Below are 23,667 nucleotides of genomic sequence, written 5' to 3'. Positions count from 1 at the left end.
TAGGAGAGCACATCTCAAAACTTCATTCATTTTTCAGTGGGCAGACATTTCTCATCTCTAATAGGCCTCTGCTCAAAAGCTGAAGTTATTCCAGCAAGACTCATACTCCCATCTATCCATTCCTAAACTCACATTATCATATATTTGATCTTTTATTTGCTTGCAGAAAGTATCAGCTTTCTGCCTGCACTTGTTTTTCTTCAGGACATCAATCAATCTCCAGCATTTCTGCTTGTACTGTTGTATACAACATGTTGGTGGACTGGCATATTATAACATCACTAACAATACTACTGACATTACTGAGAAGTAATCAGAGAATGTCACCGTTATTTTACCTGGTTTCATTTGCCTAACATTCATATTATCTGAATTAAATAAACAAAACTTTAAACATGATGAAAAAAAGCATAAAACTCAAAGAGTTAATTGGCAATGTTGATCGACTCCCTTCAGCTCTGTCAGCTGTATAAAAGGAATATGAGTTCAGCTGTGTTTCATTGTCCAAAGTGGAAGTTTATAATTATTTTGTAGGACTGACCTGGGAGGATTTCTGAAGATAAATGCTGAAGACACACAAAATCACATTATATTCTGAGTTATTTTGAATTTGCTTTGTGTTCTCCTCATGGATTTGTATTTGACCTTACAGTAGATTTATGATCATGAGGAGAAAGATTTCAAATCACACCGAAAGCAGCCTTTCCACAAGAAATGCAAATTTGACCATCCTGTCTCGTGGTCATACATGCAGAAGAAACAAGTGGCCACAAAAACTGAAGCCTTGACATGACCCATGCCCCCTTTCTATCTGATAATACTAGTGATTATGGTAGTCTGAGCGCTTTTGAAATCCCTGTGACACTACCTAGTAAATCTGACCATGACTATAACAGCTGTTAATGACCAATTCACACATTAATAACAATGGATAACTTGATAAAAAATGTAGGCATACCATCCAGAGGCTTTGGTTATAGATGACAGGTTTTAAGAAAGGAAGATTCACATGCAGAAGAGCCCAGCACATGTGAAACAGAGGAAGGTATTTTTCCTCTTTAGCTTGACTTCCCTGCTCCCTCCACCACCTCTAATTCTATGGGATTTTACACCAACACAACTTTCAGAAGCAAATGAATTCTACTCCAGGAACAAGACTCCATACACAGTGCATTTTGTACAGTCATACAGAAAGGAAGGACTTTCTATATGCCATAGACTGGTGTCCCATAGGAAACTAACTGCATAGTCCATTCATCTTTGCTTGTCAGAAAAAACAGCACACAGTGGATTGACAGACACTCACTGCATACCTTTGTTCTCAGCGAAGATTTATCACTCATACGAAAAACTCTCCAATTCTTAAGCCAGTGAAAAGGAGAGGGAAAGTCGACACAATTAAAAAGAAATGCTGTAAAATAGAGACAAGTCAAAATTACGTCTCTAATCAAGTATTTCCTCTGGGCACTAGGCAGCTATTAGGTGGTCTGGTGCAAGCTTAAGACGCCTCACAAAAGCCCCTTATCTCCCAACAGTGCAAATGAGGTTAATGGACTCATTTTCACTCTGTGATTCACTTTCTCTGTTCTGCTTTTTTGTTTTATGCAGATAATTGGAAACAACAAAGAAACACCATTCTCTAGAGCTTAGTAGGGAAGAGAAGTTTACTTCTTTCCAAAAACCCAAATTGCAGACAAGAAATGGAAGAAAAATAAAACCAGTGGGGAGAGAAGAATAGTTATACAGAAGGGTAATAGGCAATTAGCACCCACCCTCCCACATACACCAGCACACATTCACAATCTACAGAAATGCCTGATCTTTAGCACAGCTTCCCCTAACTCTTAGGCTTGAACAAAACATCATTGCTATCTGTCCCTTGAGAGGATCCTGGTAGTGCTGGGAGACAACACGGGAGAGCCACAAAGGAAGGAAAAAACCTCAAACTATAGCAGTACTGAACATGATTTATTCTCTGACAGAGAAATAAAGAATCCTCTTATGATTTACTTCTGATTTTTCAAAGCTAGAAAAGTTATTTCTATGGGCAGAAGTCACAAAAGACACATCTCCTTTATTCAAATATTGCTGTACATGTAGTAAAAATCTGGGTTTGATGGCCAATGACAAGCATTTCTATTCAAATGAATAAATAAACTAAGGAATAACCAGAACACATTTAGGAACTAGTTTTGAGGGAAACTGAGAGAGTGTCAGTCAGGTCTAGTTTCTCTAAAAGGCCAACTTTCTCAAAATTGTAGCTGGAGGCTGCTACTAGACAGGGAAGTTGACTAACCAGGCTCAGTATACCACTCGGTGTCCAAACAAGCTATTCTTTTGTTAGCCCCTTCAGTGTCAAAACAGTGTTCAGCTGGCCCTTACTGTACCCATTTGCATGCACAGAGGAAGGCAGCACTCTGACTCACAGGCTTGCTCCTGCCCGGCCCAAATTTTCTAATGCCAGGAATAACAGCACAACAATCCTGTCTCTCTGCATTCCCCCTATTATGTATGTAGTTACACTGGACTAAGTCATAATCAAGTTCTAATCAAAATACTGTGAGTAAAGTTAAGGACTTTTCCAGACATCGCTGCAAACCTATTTGTGTAAAAGTCAGCTTAAATTTCTGATTTCTCTGAAATGTTTTATCGCTACCTTTGGCATAGTAATGTTCTCCTTGCCCACTCAATCTTTAATCCATTCCCAATTTTGATAGATTGTCTATTATGAAACTAATATTACGGGATATTGCCAGTGCAAAGTTATGATGACAATAAATGAAAATTATCTTTTTTCTGAAAAAATGACACTGTCACAAAAATTCACATTCAAGTATGTGGTACTTGACTTACAGTAAAAGCTGTAGTTATTTTAACAGAAAAGGTCTATCTAGTGTCTGCCTTACTACTTTGAGGCAGTACTCATTTTATTGTAATTACTTTTCTCTTTAAATTCTCCAGTATATTTTTGAGAAAATATTGTACTGCAGCGCTGAAATGCAACCTTTAAATCTTCTCTTCAGCAAAGACAACACCATTGCCTATAGTATATATTTGCTATATTGACACCAGGAGACCAGAATATAGAGACACATACTCATTTTAAAATCAGGGAAAGTTTGGAGAACAAAACATTTGCAAACATGTATCTCTTTCAGAGATGAAGTAGGAAAATTTAAATCAGAAGCATACATGTGTTCAGAGCCTTCTAGAAATGTTGTATAAGCTCTCTGAACACAAATTCAATTAACTGAGATTTCTCAGTAATTTGTAAGATCAAGAAATATAGCAGTAGGATGAGATGAATACGATAACATTACTATATTTACAACAGATCATTTAAATTCTGCATCTGTGATATATGTTTGAATTTTAATAATACAAAGGTTTAATAGTCAAAATACTTATAACTATTATATTCAGATCTCTAGCAAAGAAATCTACTGGATTCCTTTTCACATCAAAAATTTATTACCACCAAAGAATTGATAATTCTTTCTGCTAGCCATCTAGCTGTTTGCAAAAAGCCAAACATATTAGCCTCTGAACTCAAGAGGCAGTTGTCCCTTTCCTAACCAGAAAAAAAAAAGCATTTGACTCTTATCTGAACTTACTCCTAATGAAACTAATGAAAGCATCTTCTTTGATGACAACTACCAAGTGGCACAAATGTTTTTAAGTTCTCCACTATTCTCACCTCTATACCCTCTTCTTGCAAATATTACTGATTAACAGCCATAACTTGGAGTGCTTATAAAGAAAAATAAGGAGGAACACATATATATAGAGGGAATAGAACAAAAATACCTTTGCCTCATAAGATGCAGATCATGAATATAAAGATTAGGTTTCTAATATGTACCCAAAAGACTGGCTTTAAGTTGCAAGTAATCTCTAATTAACAAATATATATCGCAAAATAACATATATAGCAATATTCATGTGGGAGCATACTAAAATAAGTGGGTTCCTCAGATCCAAGTCAGAAATAAAGCTTCCACAGATTCACAGCTTGAGACAGCTAAAACACAAAAGTACAGTGTTGCAAATGTAGACTTCCTATTTTGAAATAAAACTGGACTTGAAGGTTAGGACACTGCTATTCTTTTGATATACCTTTAGAAGACCTTTCAGATTATCAAAGATAATAAGGAAAAACAAAAACCCCACAGTTTATGCAAAGGGACCATGTATTTGGGTGAACAGACGTGGGAATGACACTTCAGGGAATTAATGATTTATTTTCAGATCCCACTAGAACAATTATCTACAAGCACACTTTTTTATGGAAGGATGCTGGAATTTTAAAGTACAGGTCAACAATTAGAAGTCAAGCAGATTTCAGAATCCAGCTGAAATGACAACAAATCGACCTGTATTTTGACTGAGAAAGTGTATAAAAACTGCCTGGAGAAATTAGACAATCTATCCCTCACAACCAAATAATCGGAGGTAAAAGACATTTCAAAAGAAATCAACCAGTGTCTCTCCAGAAATGTAATAATGTTCTGGGGATTTTATCTATCAAAATTAACAGAATTTAACACTGGATGTAATAGGTATAGCATTTATTTTTTCTTCTATGTGTGCATAAGTTCATTTAATAAGAATGTCTCAGACTGTTCTAACAAATTGAAGGTAGTATGTTTTGATGACAAAATAATTTTCAGGCTTTAGCATGTGACACGTGGCCACGCCAGAACTCCTATTTGAGGCAATATGACAAAACAACTATTCAGGATATTAGCTGAATTAAGGATATTGGAAAACACTGTGATATCGTCATTGTCACAGTGTTTCCTGGAAGTGTGTGTCATGAGTATCTGCAGGATTAGAATCTATTTTTAATTAACTATATATTAGTTTTGTAACACCATTTAAGCACTAATTTCCATATATATTTTTAATGATTCCGCTCATAGGAGATAATGAAATAACCTTGAAATTATTTTTTTCCCTTTCTACTTAGGATACTTCATATGCCACTAACTTTTCTATCACTTGGGTAATGTTATGACTATTTATAGTATCATATTTATAGTTTATTTTGATTAGCTATGCACTTTGTAAATCTGAAAAAAAAAATCAGTTTTCAACACTGATAAATTCTACTTTTAAAATTTCTGTTCTCTGCCTGAAGGTTTCATGTGCAACATCACACATGTGGAACACTTCAAAAGTACAACTTACAATTCTTTTTTGATCTTAGCATTTGAACTTGCTGAGAATTCTGCTTGAACAAAGATTACAGGCCATTGCTGAACTGGATGTTTTTAAAAAAATGGCTAGCAGTCAAAAAAATAAGATTTATGCTTGAGTTAAAAAACCCTTAATGACATTTTCCTATAAGGCAGTAGTATATCAAAAATATTTTTGGCATGCTAAATAGACTTTTTAATATAGAATTTAAAATATCTATTTTAAAAAATCCAAGAGTTTTTATGGCCTTTTTTTGATTTTCATAAATGCAAACACAGGACAGAAAGGGGAATAATAATTCAAGGCATAATTTGGAAGAACTCTTTTTAGTATATAGTCTGTCAATAGATAGAAATACTGAACAATTTAAGGGTTCAATTTATGAAAGCTTCTTAATTACCCACAACGATGACAGGTCTTAAAAAAAAATTGAGCAAAAGGTTAAGACCTGTCCTGAGCAATGATTTTCTTTGTCTTCAGAATTCCAAACTTGAAAAGATAAGTTTATCTCTCTTCTCAGAGCCATTTAATTAAACTAGTAATAGAAGGTTGCCCTTTCAGAGAATGGTCTCTGAAATGTTCAGAGAAAATCTGGGAAATCATTCCAAGTTAGACTGACTCTTCTACAGAACTTCTCAGGGTTTCTTTTGCAAGGATAAGGAGGTGTAAAAAGATTCTTAAAAGTGAAATTAAGTTTAGTATTTTACTTTTTGATGAGCAGCACCTAGCCATTTTAGCCATATTAAGATCTATATGAATGAATTACATCATGAGCTCCATTTCACTCCTTATGTAGCTTAAAAGACAACAGCACTTCAAGCAGATATTTGTTTCGATTTTTTTTTTTTTACCTCCAAAGTAATACTTCTCTCCAGTCTTAACTTGTAGAGGGCTGTTTGTTCGAACAGCTGAAGCTTCATCACCATCAATGGTAAGGACAGCAAAATTTTCCTTAGCTAGGAATCGGACTTCATGCCACTGCCCGTCATTGAGACCAGAGCCTGTGAAGAACAGGAAACATTGGAACATTTTACTTAGGCCAATATTTATTATCCTTAAGTGTTTTGTGTGTCTCTCTCCTAGGCTCATTATGTAAGGTTTAATGAAGGCTATTGCAGAAATGAAATAATTTTAATGCAATAACAAGGCATTGCTATTAAAGTTAATATTACCAAAAATATAACATTATATCATAAATACAAGTCTTGAAACTACCGAAGTGTCCATGTTCTCAGGTATAACTGTATCTAATTACAGATGTTATCACTCACCTTTACCATCAGAAGGCCATATTCTACATTTTACTACTAAAGAATATCTCTTAATTGTTTCTGTGATCAAGTTCAGAAGGAAAATATATTGATCCATTTAACTTTAGTGAGTAACAAGCCCAAAGGGCACATTATGCTTGTGATTGCTGCCTTTATCAAAAGCTAGATATTTCCAAGAAAAGGGAAAGAAAAAATACGAGGGAGGAAAGGCTCACATGGAAGGTGAGTTCACAGCTAATACTGTCACTGGGATGCGGGGCTAGTCACAGATGAAGACATTATTACTAAGGCACTGCAAAACCAGCAAATGTCTGCCAAACCTGCATCTTAGGGGAGCACCATCCTCCCAATACTGGCAGCAGTGAAGCAGATGGATCTGTTGATTCATTCAGATCTTTTAAAAAACCCAGAATTTATATACTTCTGACATTGTCTCCAGTAGCTGGCAGGAAGCCGGTTTGCCTGGCATGTTAAGCTGCCATTGGAAAAAAGCAAAAGAGTACTGGTTTGTTCTGGTCATTACCATGCAGGCAGGTTATGTTGGGTCAGCAAGTTAGGTAGCAAATACTCTAGTAAAAGTAAACTCCAAAGTACAGTACCTCTTACAAGTGACATTTTCTCTACCTAGATAAAGGTGCTAAGTCACCTTAGGAAAATGTCATTTGCCAAAATAATCTACAATGCAATGCAATATGTTGTTTCTAAAATTATGTGGGATGCACAATATCAGCAGAAGTATAATGGAAGATAAACTTTCCAAATATTCAAAAGAATGTTATCTTCTATGAACAAGGAATAATATTCATGGCAAACAGATATACCTAGGCATTTAATGAATTTTTTGCCCACTGCTTCCAAGTGTTTGTTCAAGATACCAGATCAAGTCCTGAAAGAACATGGAGTGTTATACCCAGGAATATTCTTGGAATATTCATTAGTGTGAATAAAAATGGCAGAAGCCTCTTAGAAAAATGTATCAGTATGAAATGTTCCTACCAAAACTTGTTCAATCTACTGTAAGAATAGAAGAAAGACCTGATATACTAAACATGAGAAAAGGTGGGGGTTTTTTTCTATTTGTGAGCTTCTTTTTAATTTTCATTACATTTGACAAATAAACAGAAAAACACATAATTACAACCCAGATAAAATTAATTTCTACTGATAATAAATTCAGAAAGGAAAAGAAGATATGCCTTGTTACAGAGTTCCAAACCAAAATTGTTACAGTGTGCATTTCTACAACTGAAGTTTATGACAACATACTTAAAATCCCAATTTTCCAGCTCTATGTCAGTTTTTAGCAAGGTATTCAGTATTGCCTTAAACTGAGTAACAATGATTAGAGACTTCTGGACAAAATTAAAACTTGGCCATTAAAACATGAGGGATGAAAACAGTAGCATGGGCTGTCAGTGAGTCAGAGGTGTCAGTCTAAAGTGCTCTCTGGAAAGGGGGATATTGCAGAAACCAAGAAACAACAGGACATTAGGCAAGAAAGTGTCAGCCTACCTTGCACCACCATTTGTATTATATCAAAAGACAAGCTTTTGCACCTTGACAAATTGCAAGTAGAGAAATTGTCACATCTCCCCTGGGTTCTTCCAAACACGTCCACCTCCCACAAGCATCCAAAGCATCACTGGTTTTCTCCTGCTCTTGAACTGAATTTGCAGTGGCGTCTGACGTATTTATATGGCAAATGTCTCTCTCCTAAAGCTTTCACAATAGTAACTTTTATGGCCACTGCTGTTCGTTCTTTGATACGTTTTTTTGAGATCATTCACCAAATATAGAAAACCTTCTAAGGCAATTTAGAGATAATTAGCTGTAAACATACACAGAAAACTTTACTTGGTGCAGGTGCCCAGACGCGGGCAGTGGGGTTTGCTGTCTCTGTGGTCTCTGCGAGAGCCCGGGCCTGCCCCGGGCCGGACACCAACAGTTCCGGCCGGCTTCAGCGGCCCCACCACAGGGCCCAGCTGAGTCCCTCAGCCGCAGGCAGGCGCCTTGGGGAAAGCGCCGCTAAGAAAGGGCAGAATGCTGCCCAGCGGTGAGGGGAAAAGTATGAGAAATCCGGGGAGAGCCGGAGGAGGGGGGTTCCGGCTGCCTCTCGCTCTCCCCTCAGAGATTCCCCTGGAGAGCCCAGTGGGAGCCGGGCTCCTGAGGGAGCTGTGGCCTGTGGAGAGCCCACGCTGGGGCAGCCTGGGAGCAGCATGAGGAGGCAGGAGCGGCAGAGGAGCCGCTGTCTCCTGAGTGTACCCCTGCACTCCCCCTGTGCTGCTCAGGAGTAGGAGGTAGAGGAGTTGGGAGTGAGGATTTGAAGTAGAGCTTGGGAGAGGGAGGAGGTAAGGTGGTGTTTTAATGATTGTCTTTGTTTCTCACTATCTAAATCTATTTTAATTGGCAATAAATTAATTTCCCCCAAGTTGAGTCTGTTTTGCCTGCAACAAAATTGTAATTGTTATGTGATCTCCCTGTCTTTATCTTGTGCCACGAGCTCCTCAGTCTTACTTTCTCCCCTTGCCCTGTTGAGGGGAACTGAGAACAGCTAGGTGGTGCGTGTCTGCCAGCTGGCCAAGGTCAACCCACCGCCACAACTGATGGAGCTAAAGACAAATGATTATGCCATGAAATTGGAGGTTCACTTTATTTCTTATAATAAGCCTTAGTTTGCCGTCCTAGCTCTTGAAGGTATTATTTCATAAAAGAATGAACTGGTGGTACTAATGAGAAAAGTGTTTTAAACTGAATATTGCAGAGGATGCAAAATACTTCAGTTTATTTTAATCTGTATTTTTGACTGCATATTTTAGTCTGCTCTGTACACACTAAATCAGTCTCACAATGCCCATGTTGTTCCTACATGGCATATTTTAAATCACACTAGAACAGAAACTGGAACCATGTATGCAGGCTAAAGAGACAAATCTCGTACACAAGAGTACGTAGCTATTTACTGCTGCATGCTTTACTCCCTGACTAATCTTGATCAGAGAGTTCACCTTCCTCTTTTAGGAAGCCTGAGATTTAAAAAAAGAGAGAAATTAGCTCAGTTTCTCCCTGAACCAAGTAGCCTAAATACTAGAGAGAAAAAAAAAAGCGCACCATTGTTTCTATCACAACCAATTTAGAGACCCTCCATGTTTGTTGGTTTTCTTTGTTTGTTTGTTTGTTTTGGGGGGAACTATTTATCCAACTCAACATGGATTCCTGTACATCTTAAAGTCCCAAAATATTCTTTGTTAAAGCACAGAAACGGGTGATGTTATCTGCTAAATTAACAAGTGCAATGGTGCACAATACGCTAGTTTAAGAAATGCAGTTACTTCTAGCTAGTCTCTGTGGTATGTTCTCCCAGTGTGCAGTGAAGGGAAAACACCTCAAGCTCACTAGCACCACACTAAAAAACTGAACATTGCAACGACTCAAGGCAAGAAGCAGGTGGAGGAAAGGTGGATCTGCTGAGCAGGCTGAATAGAAATGAGAGCATGAGGAGAACTGCAGGTTACCAGCAAAAACTAATTCCATGCATTCTCTCTGTGTGCGCAGCATTTAGCAAAATACACTGAAGGGGACACGTTGCTCTCTGTTAACTGCTTGCTAGAGGCATGATTGGAGAAGCACTGGTATTAAAAATATTTGCCCCTACAAGTTGGCATTGTTCTTCCTGAAAGATTACACTGTTTTTGCTTTAGGTATTGTTTCTGCTTCACCATAGTGACTACAAAATGATTACAAGTTTAGGCTGTTGTCTTCTTAGCTACATGTAATAACCATCCTTATGGAGCTTTACAGTATGACAGTAGCATTCCCACAAAGTTGCCACAAAAATTCAAGTGCAAGTTTATGTGAAAAAACTATTTACTGCTATAGTTTCTGTGGCGTTTACCTATGAATGATAATGAGAATCGCTCACTAGCACTCAGCAAGCACTCACTATCATCTTTACAGTATTGTGCTCCCCAGTGGTGTAACTAAGAGCACCTTTTACCTCTGGCATTGTTTTTATCTGCTTTTTATTTACATGTGGTTTAGAGGCAGCAGTGTCAACCTACTAAGTTCCAGGGACTTAAATTGTTATTGGGATACATGGTATATTCTCCCATAGAGGATTAGTTTGTCCAGCTGCATGACCTATTTTTATTGTAATACTTTATTACATGCCTAATATATATTGAGAAATTATTTATGCTTAGACTTAAAAATAAAAAAAAAGCTTAACTGGGATCTGCCTGTAAACTAAGATTTAATATTAAGAGTAAAATATGGCTCTTTCTATAAAAGAATTTTCAGCTGTAAAGTTTAGAATTGACAACATCCCAAACACACAATGATGATTTCTCATTGCAGTTTAATCTCTCTCATCTGACCTGATACATATATTTATTTGCATTCTTTTTTTCTTACTGTAACTTTCTGGTATACAAATTGAGGGGAAAAAAAGAAGCACATACTGCTACCACCATTAATTCCCTGCTGAATTCTGGAAAAGCTGGTTTCATATGCAAATTAAATATGTTAATGAATGAAATGCATTCTCCCTATCTAGGATTTCTATTTAAATTACATTATTTTGAAAGTAGGACTCTTGAGGTAGGCACTTTGATTGAACAAGAAGAAACAGATGTTTTGCTTATTACAGACATGGAAGAAGGACTAGTTTAACGAATGCCAAAAAAGTACAAGAGTTTAATACATAATGGAGAACTTAGCAACATAACATCTGGTTGAGTTATGCCTTGAAGAAAACTATAGTACCAAAAATCTCAAATTCTTCTATCTTGTGCGATCAAATCTTCCTATAAAAGGTACTGACCCATGCAGTGGCTATTAATGAGTGCTAGATTATACAGTCTGCTGATATACATGGCCAAAATTCTTCTGAAGTCAACAGCTACATCAGAACAAAACCTTGTTGTAATTTTGATATGTGACTGTAGCCCAAAATTCAGTTAAAATGTTTAAGAATAAAACAGGGAAAAAATAGTATCTTTAGCATTCCATGAAGCACTGAAGCAATGTAAGGCTACACAGCTGCAAACTGGTCTTTAGTGCCTACTGTTACAGTTAATATTTTATATTGTAATTTCTTGTAAATTCTTACTAGGAGATGAAACCCTCGATACTCTGGATGGGGAGACTCAGAGCAGAACAGGGAGCAGACACATGAACAACCCTCACAGAGGTGCTGAAAACAAGGAGGTGTTCCTGGATTTTCAGCAATGACTGTGTGGATTCCCTGTAATCTGGGAATCCAGAAGTCCAGTCAAAGTTTCTCTGCCGACGGGAAGACCCATCCTGTTTGAGGCTGAAGGCATAGGGAGAGTTAGGTTTGTAACTGCTTTCACTTCAGCCAGCCAGCACCATGTTTCATCTGAGGATGGTGTTGTAGTTGCTATTCCTGCCTAATCCCTCACCAAGTCAGTACAATTTTGCACTAGTATTTTGGACTATAAGAAAACTAGCCAATGATATTTTGTTTGAAACATTCAGCTGTGTTCAAATATACAGCAATATATGCCATTAATATTCAATCAGAAAAAAAAAATCACCAGGATGTAATTACAAGACCCATGCTTTTCTATGTTTAGCTAATTGTATTTTTAAACTGGAAAAACAAAATGACAGCTTCTTCTATGATAGTATTTTAGATAGTTTATGGAATAAGCTTTCTAACTATATAATCTGTTTTAGGATTTATGATTCAGAACAGTCCTTTTCATTTTTAGTTTTATTCATTTTTCAGCTACCCAGATGATCAGTAAGCTAAGACAGTGGCATATGCAGTCCTTGAAGGGATTGTAATGATGGAAAAACCCTGTTCTCCAACAAAACCAAAACAATTATGACAAATTTTGTTCTCATGTTTAAGCTCAGGGTTCTTTTTTTAAAGTGAGTAGTTGGAAACATGCCAAAATTTTGCCCATTGGTGATATTTTATTTATCCTGAGCTTTGTCTGCAAGTTAATGCCAGCAGAAAAAGATGAACATTTAGCTTTAAATACATCTCTAGCCTTGTATATATAGGATGTATTTTAAAAAAAGAAAAAGTAGGTAATTTTCCTATTTCCACAGTTAATACTGTTGTGCAGTAAACTGAAAATACAGCAAATACATACAGCTACAATGCTGCAGACTCCTAACATTCAAACCTATTCTTATAAGAGGCTTGACTACTGGTGATTTCAATGAAATGGACCATAAACCTGGCAAATAATGGTCAAACTCAAAATGATTTTTTTGTTCTGTCTTTCACCGAAAACTAATAAAAGCAGATGAAAGACTGTTTGCACTTGAAAGACAGAAAAAATAATGTTTTGCAAATTCTAAGCCTAGACACTTGTAGAATCTCATGCAACTGCTGAAACAATTTTAGCTTTTCAAGCACAGCCTTTTTCCTCTCCTCTCACTGCTCTTCTCACATTCTTTATTCTCAGGAAAAAACTGTAGTGTTATTTTGCCTTAGATTTAAAAATATATACACCTGGAAATTGGAATATCTGTATGTTTTTCAGCTTGCAGAAAGGATGCTGTTTTTAATGAATAAATACACCTTTTTCCACTGCCCTCTTCCTCTATTCCAGTCCATGTCAAGTCATTAAATGTTGGCTTTAGCAATGCAATCTGGTGACCTGGAATTGCACAGGATTTTGTACATGCTCAATGGTAGTCATCTCAATGAATGGCTCCAGGACTAGTGTTTACTAAGAAATAGACTATGGCCACACATCAGTTACTTATGATATCTGTTCCTAACTTCCTTAAAACTCTTTCCCAATCAGCATCTAGTTTTATCTGGTTTTTAACTGACCAAACTGTAATTACTATAAAGCATCGTGGCCTATATCCAGATAATATACCATCATATTTTAGACTTGAAAAGAGTTATCTACATCCTTAGGAGTACATAGAACCCAGTCAACTTTCTTTACTTAAAACCACAAACATGCTAATGTGAAATCTGATCTATTTCTTAGATTACAAATAATTTCAATAATCATTACTGAAACTGGTAATTTAACTACTCTTTATCCCGCATACACATTTCATATAAGAAACCTCCAGATTTTTTCTTGAAAGGGTTTATATTTCTCTTTTCTTCTTTTCTTGTAAATTAAAAGAAATAAAATATCTTAGAAATAAAAATAAAATATCTTAGAAACAGCATTATACTCATAAAGCTTTAAGTTAATTTTGTAGTTTTTACAGTCACCTGCCAGATACCATTCTGCACTGAATTATTATTATTTTCATATGCTCAGCATCTTACTATTTTGATTTAAGTGGGCTAAGCAGAACTTTTCATGTTACGAAACTTAAAGGTACTTGTTTTATGACTATTATTCTGTCACATTTTCCATATTAGACATATTTATTTAGTGTTTAGCGGGGAGGCCTTTCTGAATTTGGAGCCCTTCTGTATCACTACAATTATTTATATTTACTGTATATTCTTTGCACATTCATGCTAGATAAACACAATATAGCACTTTTTACAAGGATTTAGCTGAACTTCTGCCTCTGTCACAGAGGCCTGAACTCCAGAAAAAGCAAACCCCCCACTCCCCACCAGAAAAAAATACCAAATGTGGACATAATCTAGCAAATACCAATGACCAATCAATTATTCTTTCTTCATGATTATTTTTCATTAAACTCAAACTACATAAAATAATTTATTCTTTAAACTAGTTTGTTGCTGGAGTGTGTGTATAAAGCACATCTCCCAATTGTCCCACAACTTGCTTTGTATTAGTATTGGTCTCAAAGCCCGAGGACTCTATTTCCTTCAGAGGAAACTAAGTCCAAACTAAGAAGCTCCAGTCTCAAGTCTGCAGATGACATTGCATGGACTTTCAGATCTCGGCATGAACTGTTCTGCTCTGCAGATCCACGCCTATCATGCTGCACTGTTTGCTGCTTCAGACATAGCCAGGTCTAAAATGTTGAAAGCATTTGCTGAGGACACTGGGATCTTGTTTTGAAAAGAAAACAGCTGCTTCTCTTCTATCAAAAGCCTTAAGGAAAAAAAGCATAAAACACCAGCTTGCCATAGGACTCTGTGGGGTATTAGACTTACTGCAAAGGAGAAGGTCAAGTGGCACCTCCCTGCCCCAAAAAGAATATATTTGCCCCAGAATTTGTATGTATTTGCTGACACAGATGTAATTTTTCATTTGTGTTAAGGTGTTTGTTTTTCAAAACCAGAAAGCGAACAGAAAGAAAAGTTCTTAGTGAACCAGAGTAAAGTCTTAATATAATGATCACTTCAAATGATCCATTTTATTAACTAAAAATATTTTTTTTATATACATTGCCTTTTCTTTAAAGGCACAGTAGCAGGTATACATAAATAAAACATAACCCAATATATTCTGTCTCAAAGGGAGCCACAATGAAAATATTTGGACCTTAGGCAGTAATTTTCTAAGAAAACCATAAAAAACATAATTAAAATGCTGGCATTGCAAGACTGCTTTGCATTTTACTGAACATTGCCTTTCACAGACTGCTCTTGGAGAATGCAAGTTATACCCCAAAGTCAAGAAGAAATTCAGCAGAAAGCATGTACTCTTACTCTGTCCATGAACTCTATCCTACGTTTTAAAAGCATATTTCATGCGTTCATTTAGGAGGAAGTATCTAATGAAAGCAGCCTTTCAGCATAAAAGTTCTGAGAAGCCAAGAAACGTGAAAATGTCTCCAGCCCCTCTGCTTCCCTGCCAGTTCAATATGGCAACACTTCCTCTCATCTGCACCTTTCACTAGAGGTTGTCAGAGGAATGTGTAGTTTAAATGACTAAACCTTACACCTTTGAAAAGGTATCACACTATCTAGTCTTCAAATATACATTGCCTCATTTTGCTGCTCCTTACCACAATGTTGGATGAACCCTGAATTTCAGTAAAGGTTGCCCGGACTCCTAGAAAATGAGGAATGACTCCAGCCCACACCTGATGAGAGAGGAAAGGCAGTTCTTTCAAATACAGCCGTGCAGTGGTGGATCGTACAGCACAGCAGTGAGATCAGAGCTGAGCACTGCCACAGTGCTGGGTGCTAGAAGCGTTAACCTTTGAAATCCAGATTGAACCCACCAGCTGTAGCAGAGGAGAACCAAGATTAGAACAGCCCTCTCGATACGACTGGTAGGACACTGGGAAAGCTGGCATGGGAGAAACACAAACAGCGATATGTACCTCACATGCATGTAGGGGGCCTACAGGAAAGATGGTGAGGGATTGTTTATCAGGGAGTGTAGTGACAGGACAAGGGGTAATGGGTTTAAGCTGGAGGAGGGTCGATTTACATTAGATGTTAGAAAGAAACTCTTTACTGTGAGGGTGGTGAGGCACTGGAACAGGTTGCCCAGAGAGGTTGTGGAGGCCCCATCCCTGGAAGTGTTTAAGACCAGGCTGGATGAGGCTTTGGGCAACCTGGTCTAGTGGAGGGTGGCCCTGCCCATGGCAGGGAGGTTGGAATTAGATGATCTTTGAGATCCCTTCCAACCCAAACCATTCTATGATTCTATGACTCTATGCTCATCATACCTGTATCTGCTAGTAAGTAACAGGGATTAAGAGATGTGAAATTGTGATATATCAATACAACTATAAAATCATGTGCTGCAAAAATAAAAAAGTTAATTTATTAAAGATCCACACAAATATCTTTGTCCTTAAGCTACAGGGACTTCAGCTGGGTTTAATGCCACTGGATAGGTAATTGCAATAATGATCTAAGTAAAACACCTCTGCTGAAATCCTGATATGGGCATCTGTACCAGCTGAGAGTTTAGGCCAGCATATTGAAGAACACTAAATTGTCAGGGAGCTGGCTTTGATGAGCTGCAGTATCTTTCACACCTACCAGTCTGTGATAATCAGTCATTGTAATGGGGAGGCAGTATTTTTTCCCAGTTACAACTGTTACTAGATTTCATTATAAAAGGATTTGCTCCGAACTCAATTTATATATACTGTACCCACTCATAAATACTGAATCTGTTCTGACAGTGAGGGAATCAACCTGCATTAAATTAATACCTCCTGGGCTTGAAGTAAATTTGTTTAACCGAAATGTCCATTCTTTTGCTTTGCAACTTTGACCTTTTTTCAGTATTTGCCTCCCCCCCGATGAATGAGTAGAAAAACTGTATTTTCATAACCCCTTCTAAATTTTATTCACAGTACAATCCCCTTAAGACCCCACTTAATGAAAAAAGGTATGATGGGAATAAAACATTTTAAAACAAGGGCATAGCTAGGAAAATTATAAATACTGCATTCTCTATCTTGTATATAAAATTGCCTTGTTCTAATCTATCAAGTGCCTATTTTGTCCCTTTGTGGTCATCACAACTCTGACCTGAAGTATTAACCTTTAATTCCTAATTTCTGATGGTCACCTCAACATAATTATTGTCAAAACCCAAACCAGCATACTAACATCACCTCCTATGCTACAAAAAAGTATACGTAACAGCTATTTTCAAGAAATCTTCCTATACATATGCATAAAGCATAGATCATTGAAGAGAATTTTCTGCTTTGGATTTAAATATACTTAAAAAGATGTATTTTTGTGGTGGGTTGACCTTGGCTAGATGCTAGGTGTTCACCAAGCCACTCCATCACTCCCCTCCTCAGCAGGACAGGGAGAGGAGAAAAATAAGATGGAAAAAACCCCTTCTGGGTCAAGATAAAGGCAGTTTAATATAGCAAAAGGCCATGCACAGAAGCAAAGAAAAAAAAAAAAAACACCAAAAGATTTATTCTTTACTTCCCATCAGCAGCAATGCCCAGCCACTTCCCAGGAAGCAGGGCTTCACTACCGGTTGCTCTGGCAGACAAATGCTGTAAACAACGAATGCTCCACTTCCTCCTCCTTTCTCTCAGCATTTTATTGCTGAGCAGACATCATATGGTGTGGAATATCCCTTTGGCCAGTTTGGGTCAGCTGGCCCGCCTCTGTCCCCTCCCAAGATCTTGCCCACCCCCAGCCCACTGGTGAGGGGGGGAATGCTGGGGAGACAGCCTTGGTGCTGTGCCAGCGCTGCTCAGAGTAGCCAAAACACCGGTGTGTTATCAACACCTTGCTGGCTACACAGCACAGCACTATGAGGGCTGCTGTGGGGAAAATTAACTTCATCTCAGCCAGACCCAGTACAATTTTTCAGAAATGTAAATACTTTGAAAAATTATCTGAGATAATATTTATCAGTACTACTTATCATATTTTACAGGTTTAAGCATGTAATGGAACCCTGAGTTAGGACACTAAATATGGGTAGATATGCCTTTCCTTAAAGTGGGCACACCACAAAGTCCTAGAGAAGCTAATCTCTCAATATCGGTGTTGAATCTGTCCCATTATGTTCTATGTGTAGCTAAATTAAAACGGGATCTTTGTAAAACAGAGAGTGAGATTCACTAGTGAGAAAGAAATGCATCTACTACTATTAGGGCATTAGAGAGTATCTATAAGATCAAGCCTTACTGGTCTGTAGTTTGCACATGGACTCTAGTTTGCACATGGACTCTATTCAATAAAATATATTTTAAAAAAATGTTAGTTCTTCATAAAATAAAAATATAGTACTTGATAAATGGCATCTAATAAAAGTAAAATACTCCTAAATGTTTGCATTTCTTAAGGTAGGGTCTGATCACTAATTAGGGCTCCATTGCACAACATACATACTCATAAGAAAAAGACATTCACTAGCTTTACATGTGCATTTACCCTTACAGTTACAGAAGTTGCGTGTGTGTGTGTGTGTGTATGTGTGTGTGTATATATATATATAAAGGAAGAATGTGGCTCAGGTTTGCAAGGTCTCCAGAGGTAACTTAGTCTTGGAGGTAATAACTGAACCGTGACTTTATGAGGAACAGGATGGAATCACCATCACTGAAGGCAATAATTATGCCACAGCCACTGTTACGACAAATTTCTGCCTTGCAGTACAGCTCCGTTCTTTGATCTCCATTAATTTTTGTGTGAGTAGAAGGACCAGCAGTTAGTAGAGTAGGTATTGTTAATTTTATGTTTTTACAGAAGACATTCAAGCTGAAGATGCAAATTCAAGTGTGAAAGATGTTCATAGATAATTTTGTTTTCTGTTTTACTTCCTTCGGGTATTTTGTTAGGGGGAATAATGATAGATTCTAATAGTTCAGCAGTTTATTACAGTGAAGTGGAGCACTAATACACATTTTAAAAGTTTTTTAAGCTCTTCACTGACCACACAGTTGTAATAGTCACTGAATTATTGCTTTTTACTTCACAAATATCTATTTTTTTTTTCTTTGTTGTAGTAGGCAAGAAAAGAAAGATATTATCCCAGGAACAAACAAAGGAAAATGACAAAAATCTTGTTAAATCTGGCAAAGATTAGGAAATTCACAGTTTAGTCTAAATATTTGTCAGAAATCATCATCCAATACTTAAGAATAAAGTGCCACTTCAGGAATTATCAATAATTGAGATATCTTTTGAATTTATTTTTTTTTCTGTCCATTCACCTTTTAGTAATTTCATTGATTTTCAGATCACAAGTGAGACTACAACAGAAAATAGAGTGGTTAAAACCTAGGAGATCTTTTTTTTTTCTCCCCTCCTTTCTGCAGCTTTTATTAAAAATTGTTAATGCAAACATAGATTATTTAGGGTCAGAAAATCTCATCTTACTCCTCACTGTAAAATTTCTTTTTGATAGGAACTTGAACTGTAGTGCTATAATAATTTTTCACTGCAGATTTTCTGTTGCATTTTATGCATTAGGTGGTCTGTCATATGCAAAATTAGTAATTATAGGACCCACAGACAATAAATCATGAAAACATATTATCTTTGCATCATACTTTACTTGGGTTAACAACATTCTGATGCATAGTAGAGGCTGTCACTAGCATTTTATGAAGATAAATCATTGAACTATGCAACTCATAAGCTGAATTGTAATAAATCATTCAGTTCACTATTGTTAAAGGCCTCGTGACATTGTCAGTTAAACATGGCTGAGCACAACTTTTTGATTGTAACAGGAATACATGCTGCTGCTGGCAACTGTACCCATGCTGGTGGCCTCGAGACCTGCGAGGGACTGTTGGCACCAAGTTATCTTAGAAAGCGTGTTCTTATTCAGAGCATCGATAATTTCATTTAGCTATTTGGGATCTGCTGACAAACCCCTCCTCTCCCTGAGAACAACAACAGAAAGAACAAAGAACTATATAAGTTTGAGCCCTTACATAGAGCATACACACCTTACAGAAAAGTCACTACAGCTATTTGCTTTGCTGTCATTTTTTAAATGCCTATCTATGGCAAGAAATGCCTCTGTTTGTGAAATGTTGTAAGCTTTAAAAAATAGCATACTATAGAATTGTCATTTGGTGGTGTAGTGACAAACGAGGAAAAAACCCCAAAAACTTAAATTATCATCTAAAATGAGGTTACTTTTTAATAGAACTACCACATGAAAGTTGCTACAAAAATTAGTAAATAAAAAGCCAAGTAATTTGAATATGAAAGTTACTCTATTGAGGACTTACTGTGTTTTTTAAAATTCTCAGAAATATCCCCTTAGAAGAGACAATGTTGCATAAATTTATCTTCTGAACTACTGAAAACCCAAACACGATTTTGTTGCTTAAACTGATGTTCACAGAGGATGTTACACACTCAAACCCCTACCTATTTATTTTTACATAAGTTTATCTGCCCGTTCCACTTGTTCATCACTGACACAAAGCAACTTCAACAATAAAAAATGTTATAAAACAACAACAGTTTTGCAATTGTCCTAAAAATTCACAGTAAATAAATAAATACTAAGTAAATAAACATTTACCATAGTAAATCAGTTTTTTCATGCATGATTTGCCTTCATATCACAGAGACCATCTGGAAATGGATTTTTAAACAAAACTTTACTAAAAATTTGGTGGTGTAACTAATGTTGTTTTACTCTTAGTTTCAGAAAAACATAATAAAGCCACATCTGAGATTCCAAAGCATGTTAAATAGAAATCAAATTTCATTATGGATAGTTCCTTATCACTTACAGGCAGGAATACTGGTAGAAGTAAAAAACTTCAAATGACACTTTTACCAAAACAGTTTGTCTATACATTGCTTTTTAAGTCATTCAGTGCAAAAAAAATTATCTAGCTCTTTATAAAAAGTTTCCATGCTGTTTATAAAAACTTTCCATGCTACTTTGCTTAGGATTGGGTTAAACAACACAGAAAATAAGGGCAGCTTGACAAACCTTCTTGTTCTGTATTTGCCAACTTCTTTTTAAACTTACATGACCTGTCAAACTGGTAATTAAATGTTGATTTATTGCAGAAGGCTGGTAATTACTGTTACTCATTTGCTAAGGACTTATGATTTTCTTAGCACCACAGAAAATCAGGAAGCACACAAAGTCCTTAGTGTTTGCTTTCATTCTTTTAAGACATGACAACAGGAAAGCCATTTCAGCTTCACATACTAATCTTAGGCTTACAATTTGGATCAAGCTCAGTGACTCTTCATGTAGTTTAGGTCTTTGTAATGTTACATTTGTTCTTACTGTTACCATGCCATAGGAATCTCCAGTTCATTCAAATAAAAAGCACTTCTAAGCCAGAAAGAAGAACTTTCTCTGGGTTTCCATAGAAATGTCATGCTTTGGGTGAAGTTGCTCCTGCTGAATTAATGAGGTTGGTTATGATAAAGCTGTTCAGGTCTAACATTGAGAAAGTGCAATGAAGCTTGCATTTTGATGGAAAATCTGGAAGTTGACTCAGATAAAAAGTAAAAAGAATTTAATCTGGATAACAGTTTGAATTCTGATGCTCTTCTTTTTCCAACTGCAGCCATATGGAATGAGCCCATTCACTGCTAGTCCTGCTGATAGCAAATTAAACATCCTGAGCCATTAAACGTCTAAGGCAAAAGAATCTGCAATTCCTTAACGTGAATATGGGAGATAATCTCCTGACAGGCAAATTGCAGGTCTGGATTCAACTTCAGACCTTTCCTCCCTTGTGAGTTTTCGAATCTAAAATGAAAGAGTAGGCTTCTGAGTTAAAACCCGAGAGCCCATGTTAACAGCATGAGTGATGGTTTGTTTATTAACAATGCAACTGTGTGTGGCCCCTGTCATACCAGTTTTTAATAGGCCAAGTATCACATAGCAATATTGGGAGAATTCTGGATTTTATTTCTCAAAGCTGGAATGGTTTTGCATTTGTATATCTGGCATCTAAGTGGGAATATTCCAGCATGGAACGGGTGTTTGGAATTACATTTAAAAATTGACAAAAATAACATTTAAAAAACATGATGGACAAGGCCGATTCATTATAATATGTTACAGTCTTGTTTCCAAACATTTATAATGGTTGTGAACACAATGCAAATACTGGATAGCTGTGCAGGATGTGTATGCATCTACAAGGAAAGGTAGGGGGATATAAAGTGTATAAAATATACAAATGTTCTATAGACCCAGGGTTTGCAAGAAAGCATGTTAGTGCCTTCCAAAATGATCACATAAATAAGTTTGGGAATTATAAGACAAAAATAGAGGGAAGTCAGTCATCTGGAAATCTTTGGTCTGAATGGTCCTGAAATGACAGGACTATGGATAGTAATGCTGGATCAAAATAAGCACAACTTAAATAGTAAACCCCCTCTTTTTCCACTTTAAATACAGCACTATTACGCATGAGTATGTAAAAGTAAGCAGGCATAAGAAGATGTGGCAGGTGATGAAGTAAATCTGCAGAGTCTGTTTTTAACATAAGGCCCACTGAGGTCCGTAAAAGGTTTCCACTGACCAGGGCCTAGGCAGACGCCCAAGACACAAAGCATGTACAGTTCAAATAATTTACTCTGAATCTATTTTGCAGTGGAGATTAAGTCATCTTGCAAGTCTACAGCCTGTTCCAATGTTTCATCAGAAATATGTTGAAACCAAATCTGGAGTGACATATGTCCTTCTCTGTAAATGAAGTACGATAAAAGGAGCACCTACAGCAGCGCTCCTTAAGAACTTCCCAGCTGGTTTATGCCTATGAGCTAGCTTTCGTGCTGTTTGTATTTTTTTTATTTAATGGCTTGTCCGATCATGAATCTGGCTAAGTTGTGCAAAGGGATTTAGCAGACAGTGGGGCCAACTTCAGCAAGATACTTTGGGTTAAAGTGTGAGGTATTCAAAGGACACAACATTATGGGACTAAGCATGTAACATATTAAAATGAGTAATCACAGTTAAAAGGTTCAAATGATTATTTAGAAGCATACATACGATCCCTGGAAAATTTCTGACAGTAAAGGCTGAGATCAAGTAGCAGTGCAGAGATCACAGCAGCTGTATAGTCCATTCGATGGGCTGTTTCTCAAATGATTTTCTCAAATTACATGTCAGTTATGAAAAAGGGGCATGAGATGCCACCTCTGTTGTATTTTCTCTGTTGTCTTCTGCGCTGATCAGACAGTGGCCCAAGAGGCTGTACTGGTTGTCCTTGCCTGAACTCCTCTCCACAGGCACCCAGAGGTGCCACGTGGCTGACAGGGACAGCTAAGACAGCAGCAGTAAAAACAGGCTCTTCAGACCAGCGAGGCCTGGAGGGGAGAGGAACACGCCATGGAAATGCGAGGAGTGGAAGAGCAGGAGGAAACTGGTAGGCATACGTAACATGCATTAAACCTCTGCAAAGTTGGGTACGTATCCTTTCCCATCCCCTCTCTTCCTCCCAAACATGCGCATGATATGCTCTGTAGGTGTAGCTCACATGGTAACTTGTTTAAATACAAACATCTACATTTTCAGAGGGAGGAAAATATACCAAGCCTTTATCACACACCATTTTAAAATGAGAACTTGCTGCTTGTAAGAAACATGAGTTCAGAATTTAAACCAGGACCTAAGGACAGAAGCAGTAATTTGTTTATGATAAATGTTTTAGTAAGTATAATTACAGGTCTCCCCTGCCACTTTGCTACAAAATAATGATAATACTTAACAAGTGTAACAATCAAAAGCTGTCAAGTCTCCCTGCTTCTTCTTGCTCATGTAACAGGGTTTAAAAATTGTCTTCATTAAAGCACACTGGGCTTTTTTAGGAACTGAACTGTACAATGCAAGGATACGCAGACACATATCCACTTACAGATATATCTCAGTTGTAATCTGTT

General features: G+C 37.0%; 1 protein-coding gene across 2 annotated transcripts in view; it reads right to left on the bottom strand.

Moving 5' to 3' along the window:
- The window catches only part of CNTNAP2 (contactin associated protein 2), a 1,224,243-nt gene that overhangs the window by 541,317 nt on the left and 659,259 nt on the right, over positions 1-23,667 (bottom strand). For both annotated transcript variants that reach the window (XM_075745282.1, XM_075745283.1), the window contains exon 9: positions 6,051-6,200. In XM_075745282.1, coding sequence (XP_075601397.1) covers positions 6,051-6,200 — 150 coding nt within the window. The remainder of the gene's footprint in view (positions 1-6,050; positions 6,201-23,667) is intronic.

This window comes from Balearica regulorum, chromosome 2 (assembly GCF_011004875.1).
Source record: "Balearica regulorum gibbericeps isolate bBalReg1 chromosome 2, bBalReg1.pri, whole genome shotgun sequence".
Taxonomy (NCBI): Eukaryota; Metazoa; Chordata; class Aves; order Gruiformes; family Gruidae; genus Balearica; species Balearica regulorum.
Note: the sequence above shows the minus strand (reverse complement) of the source record. Positions and strands in the feature narration are given on the sequence as shown.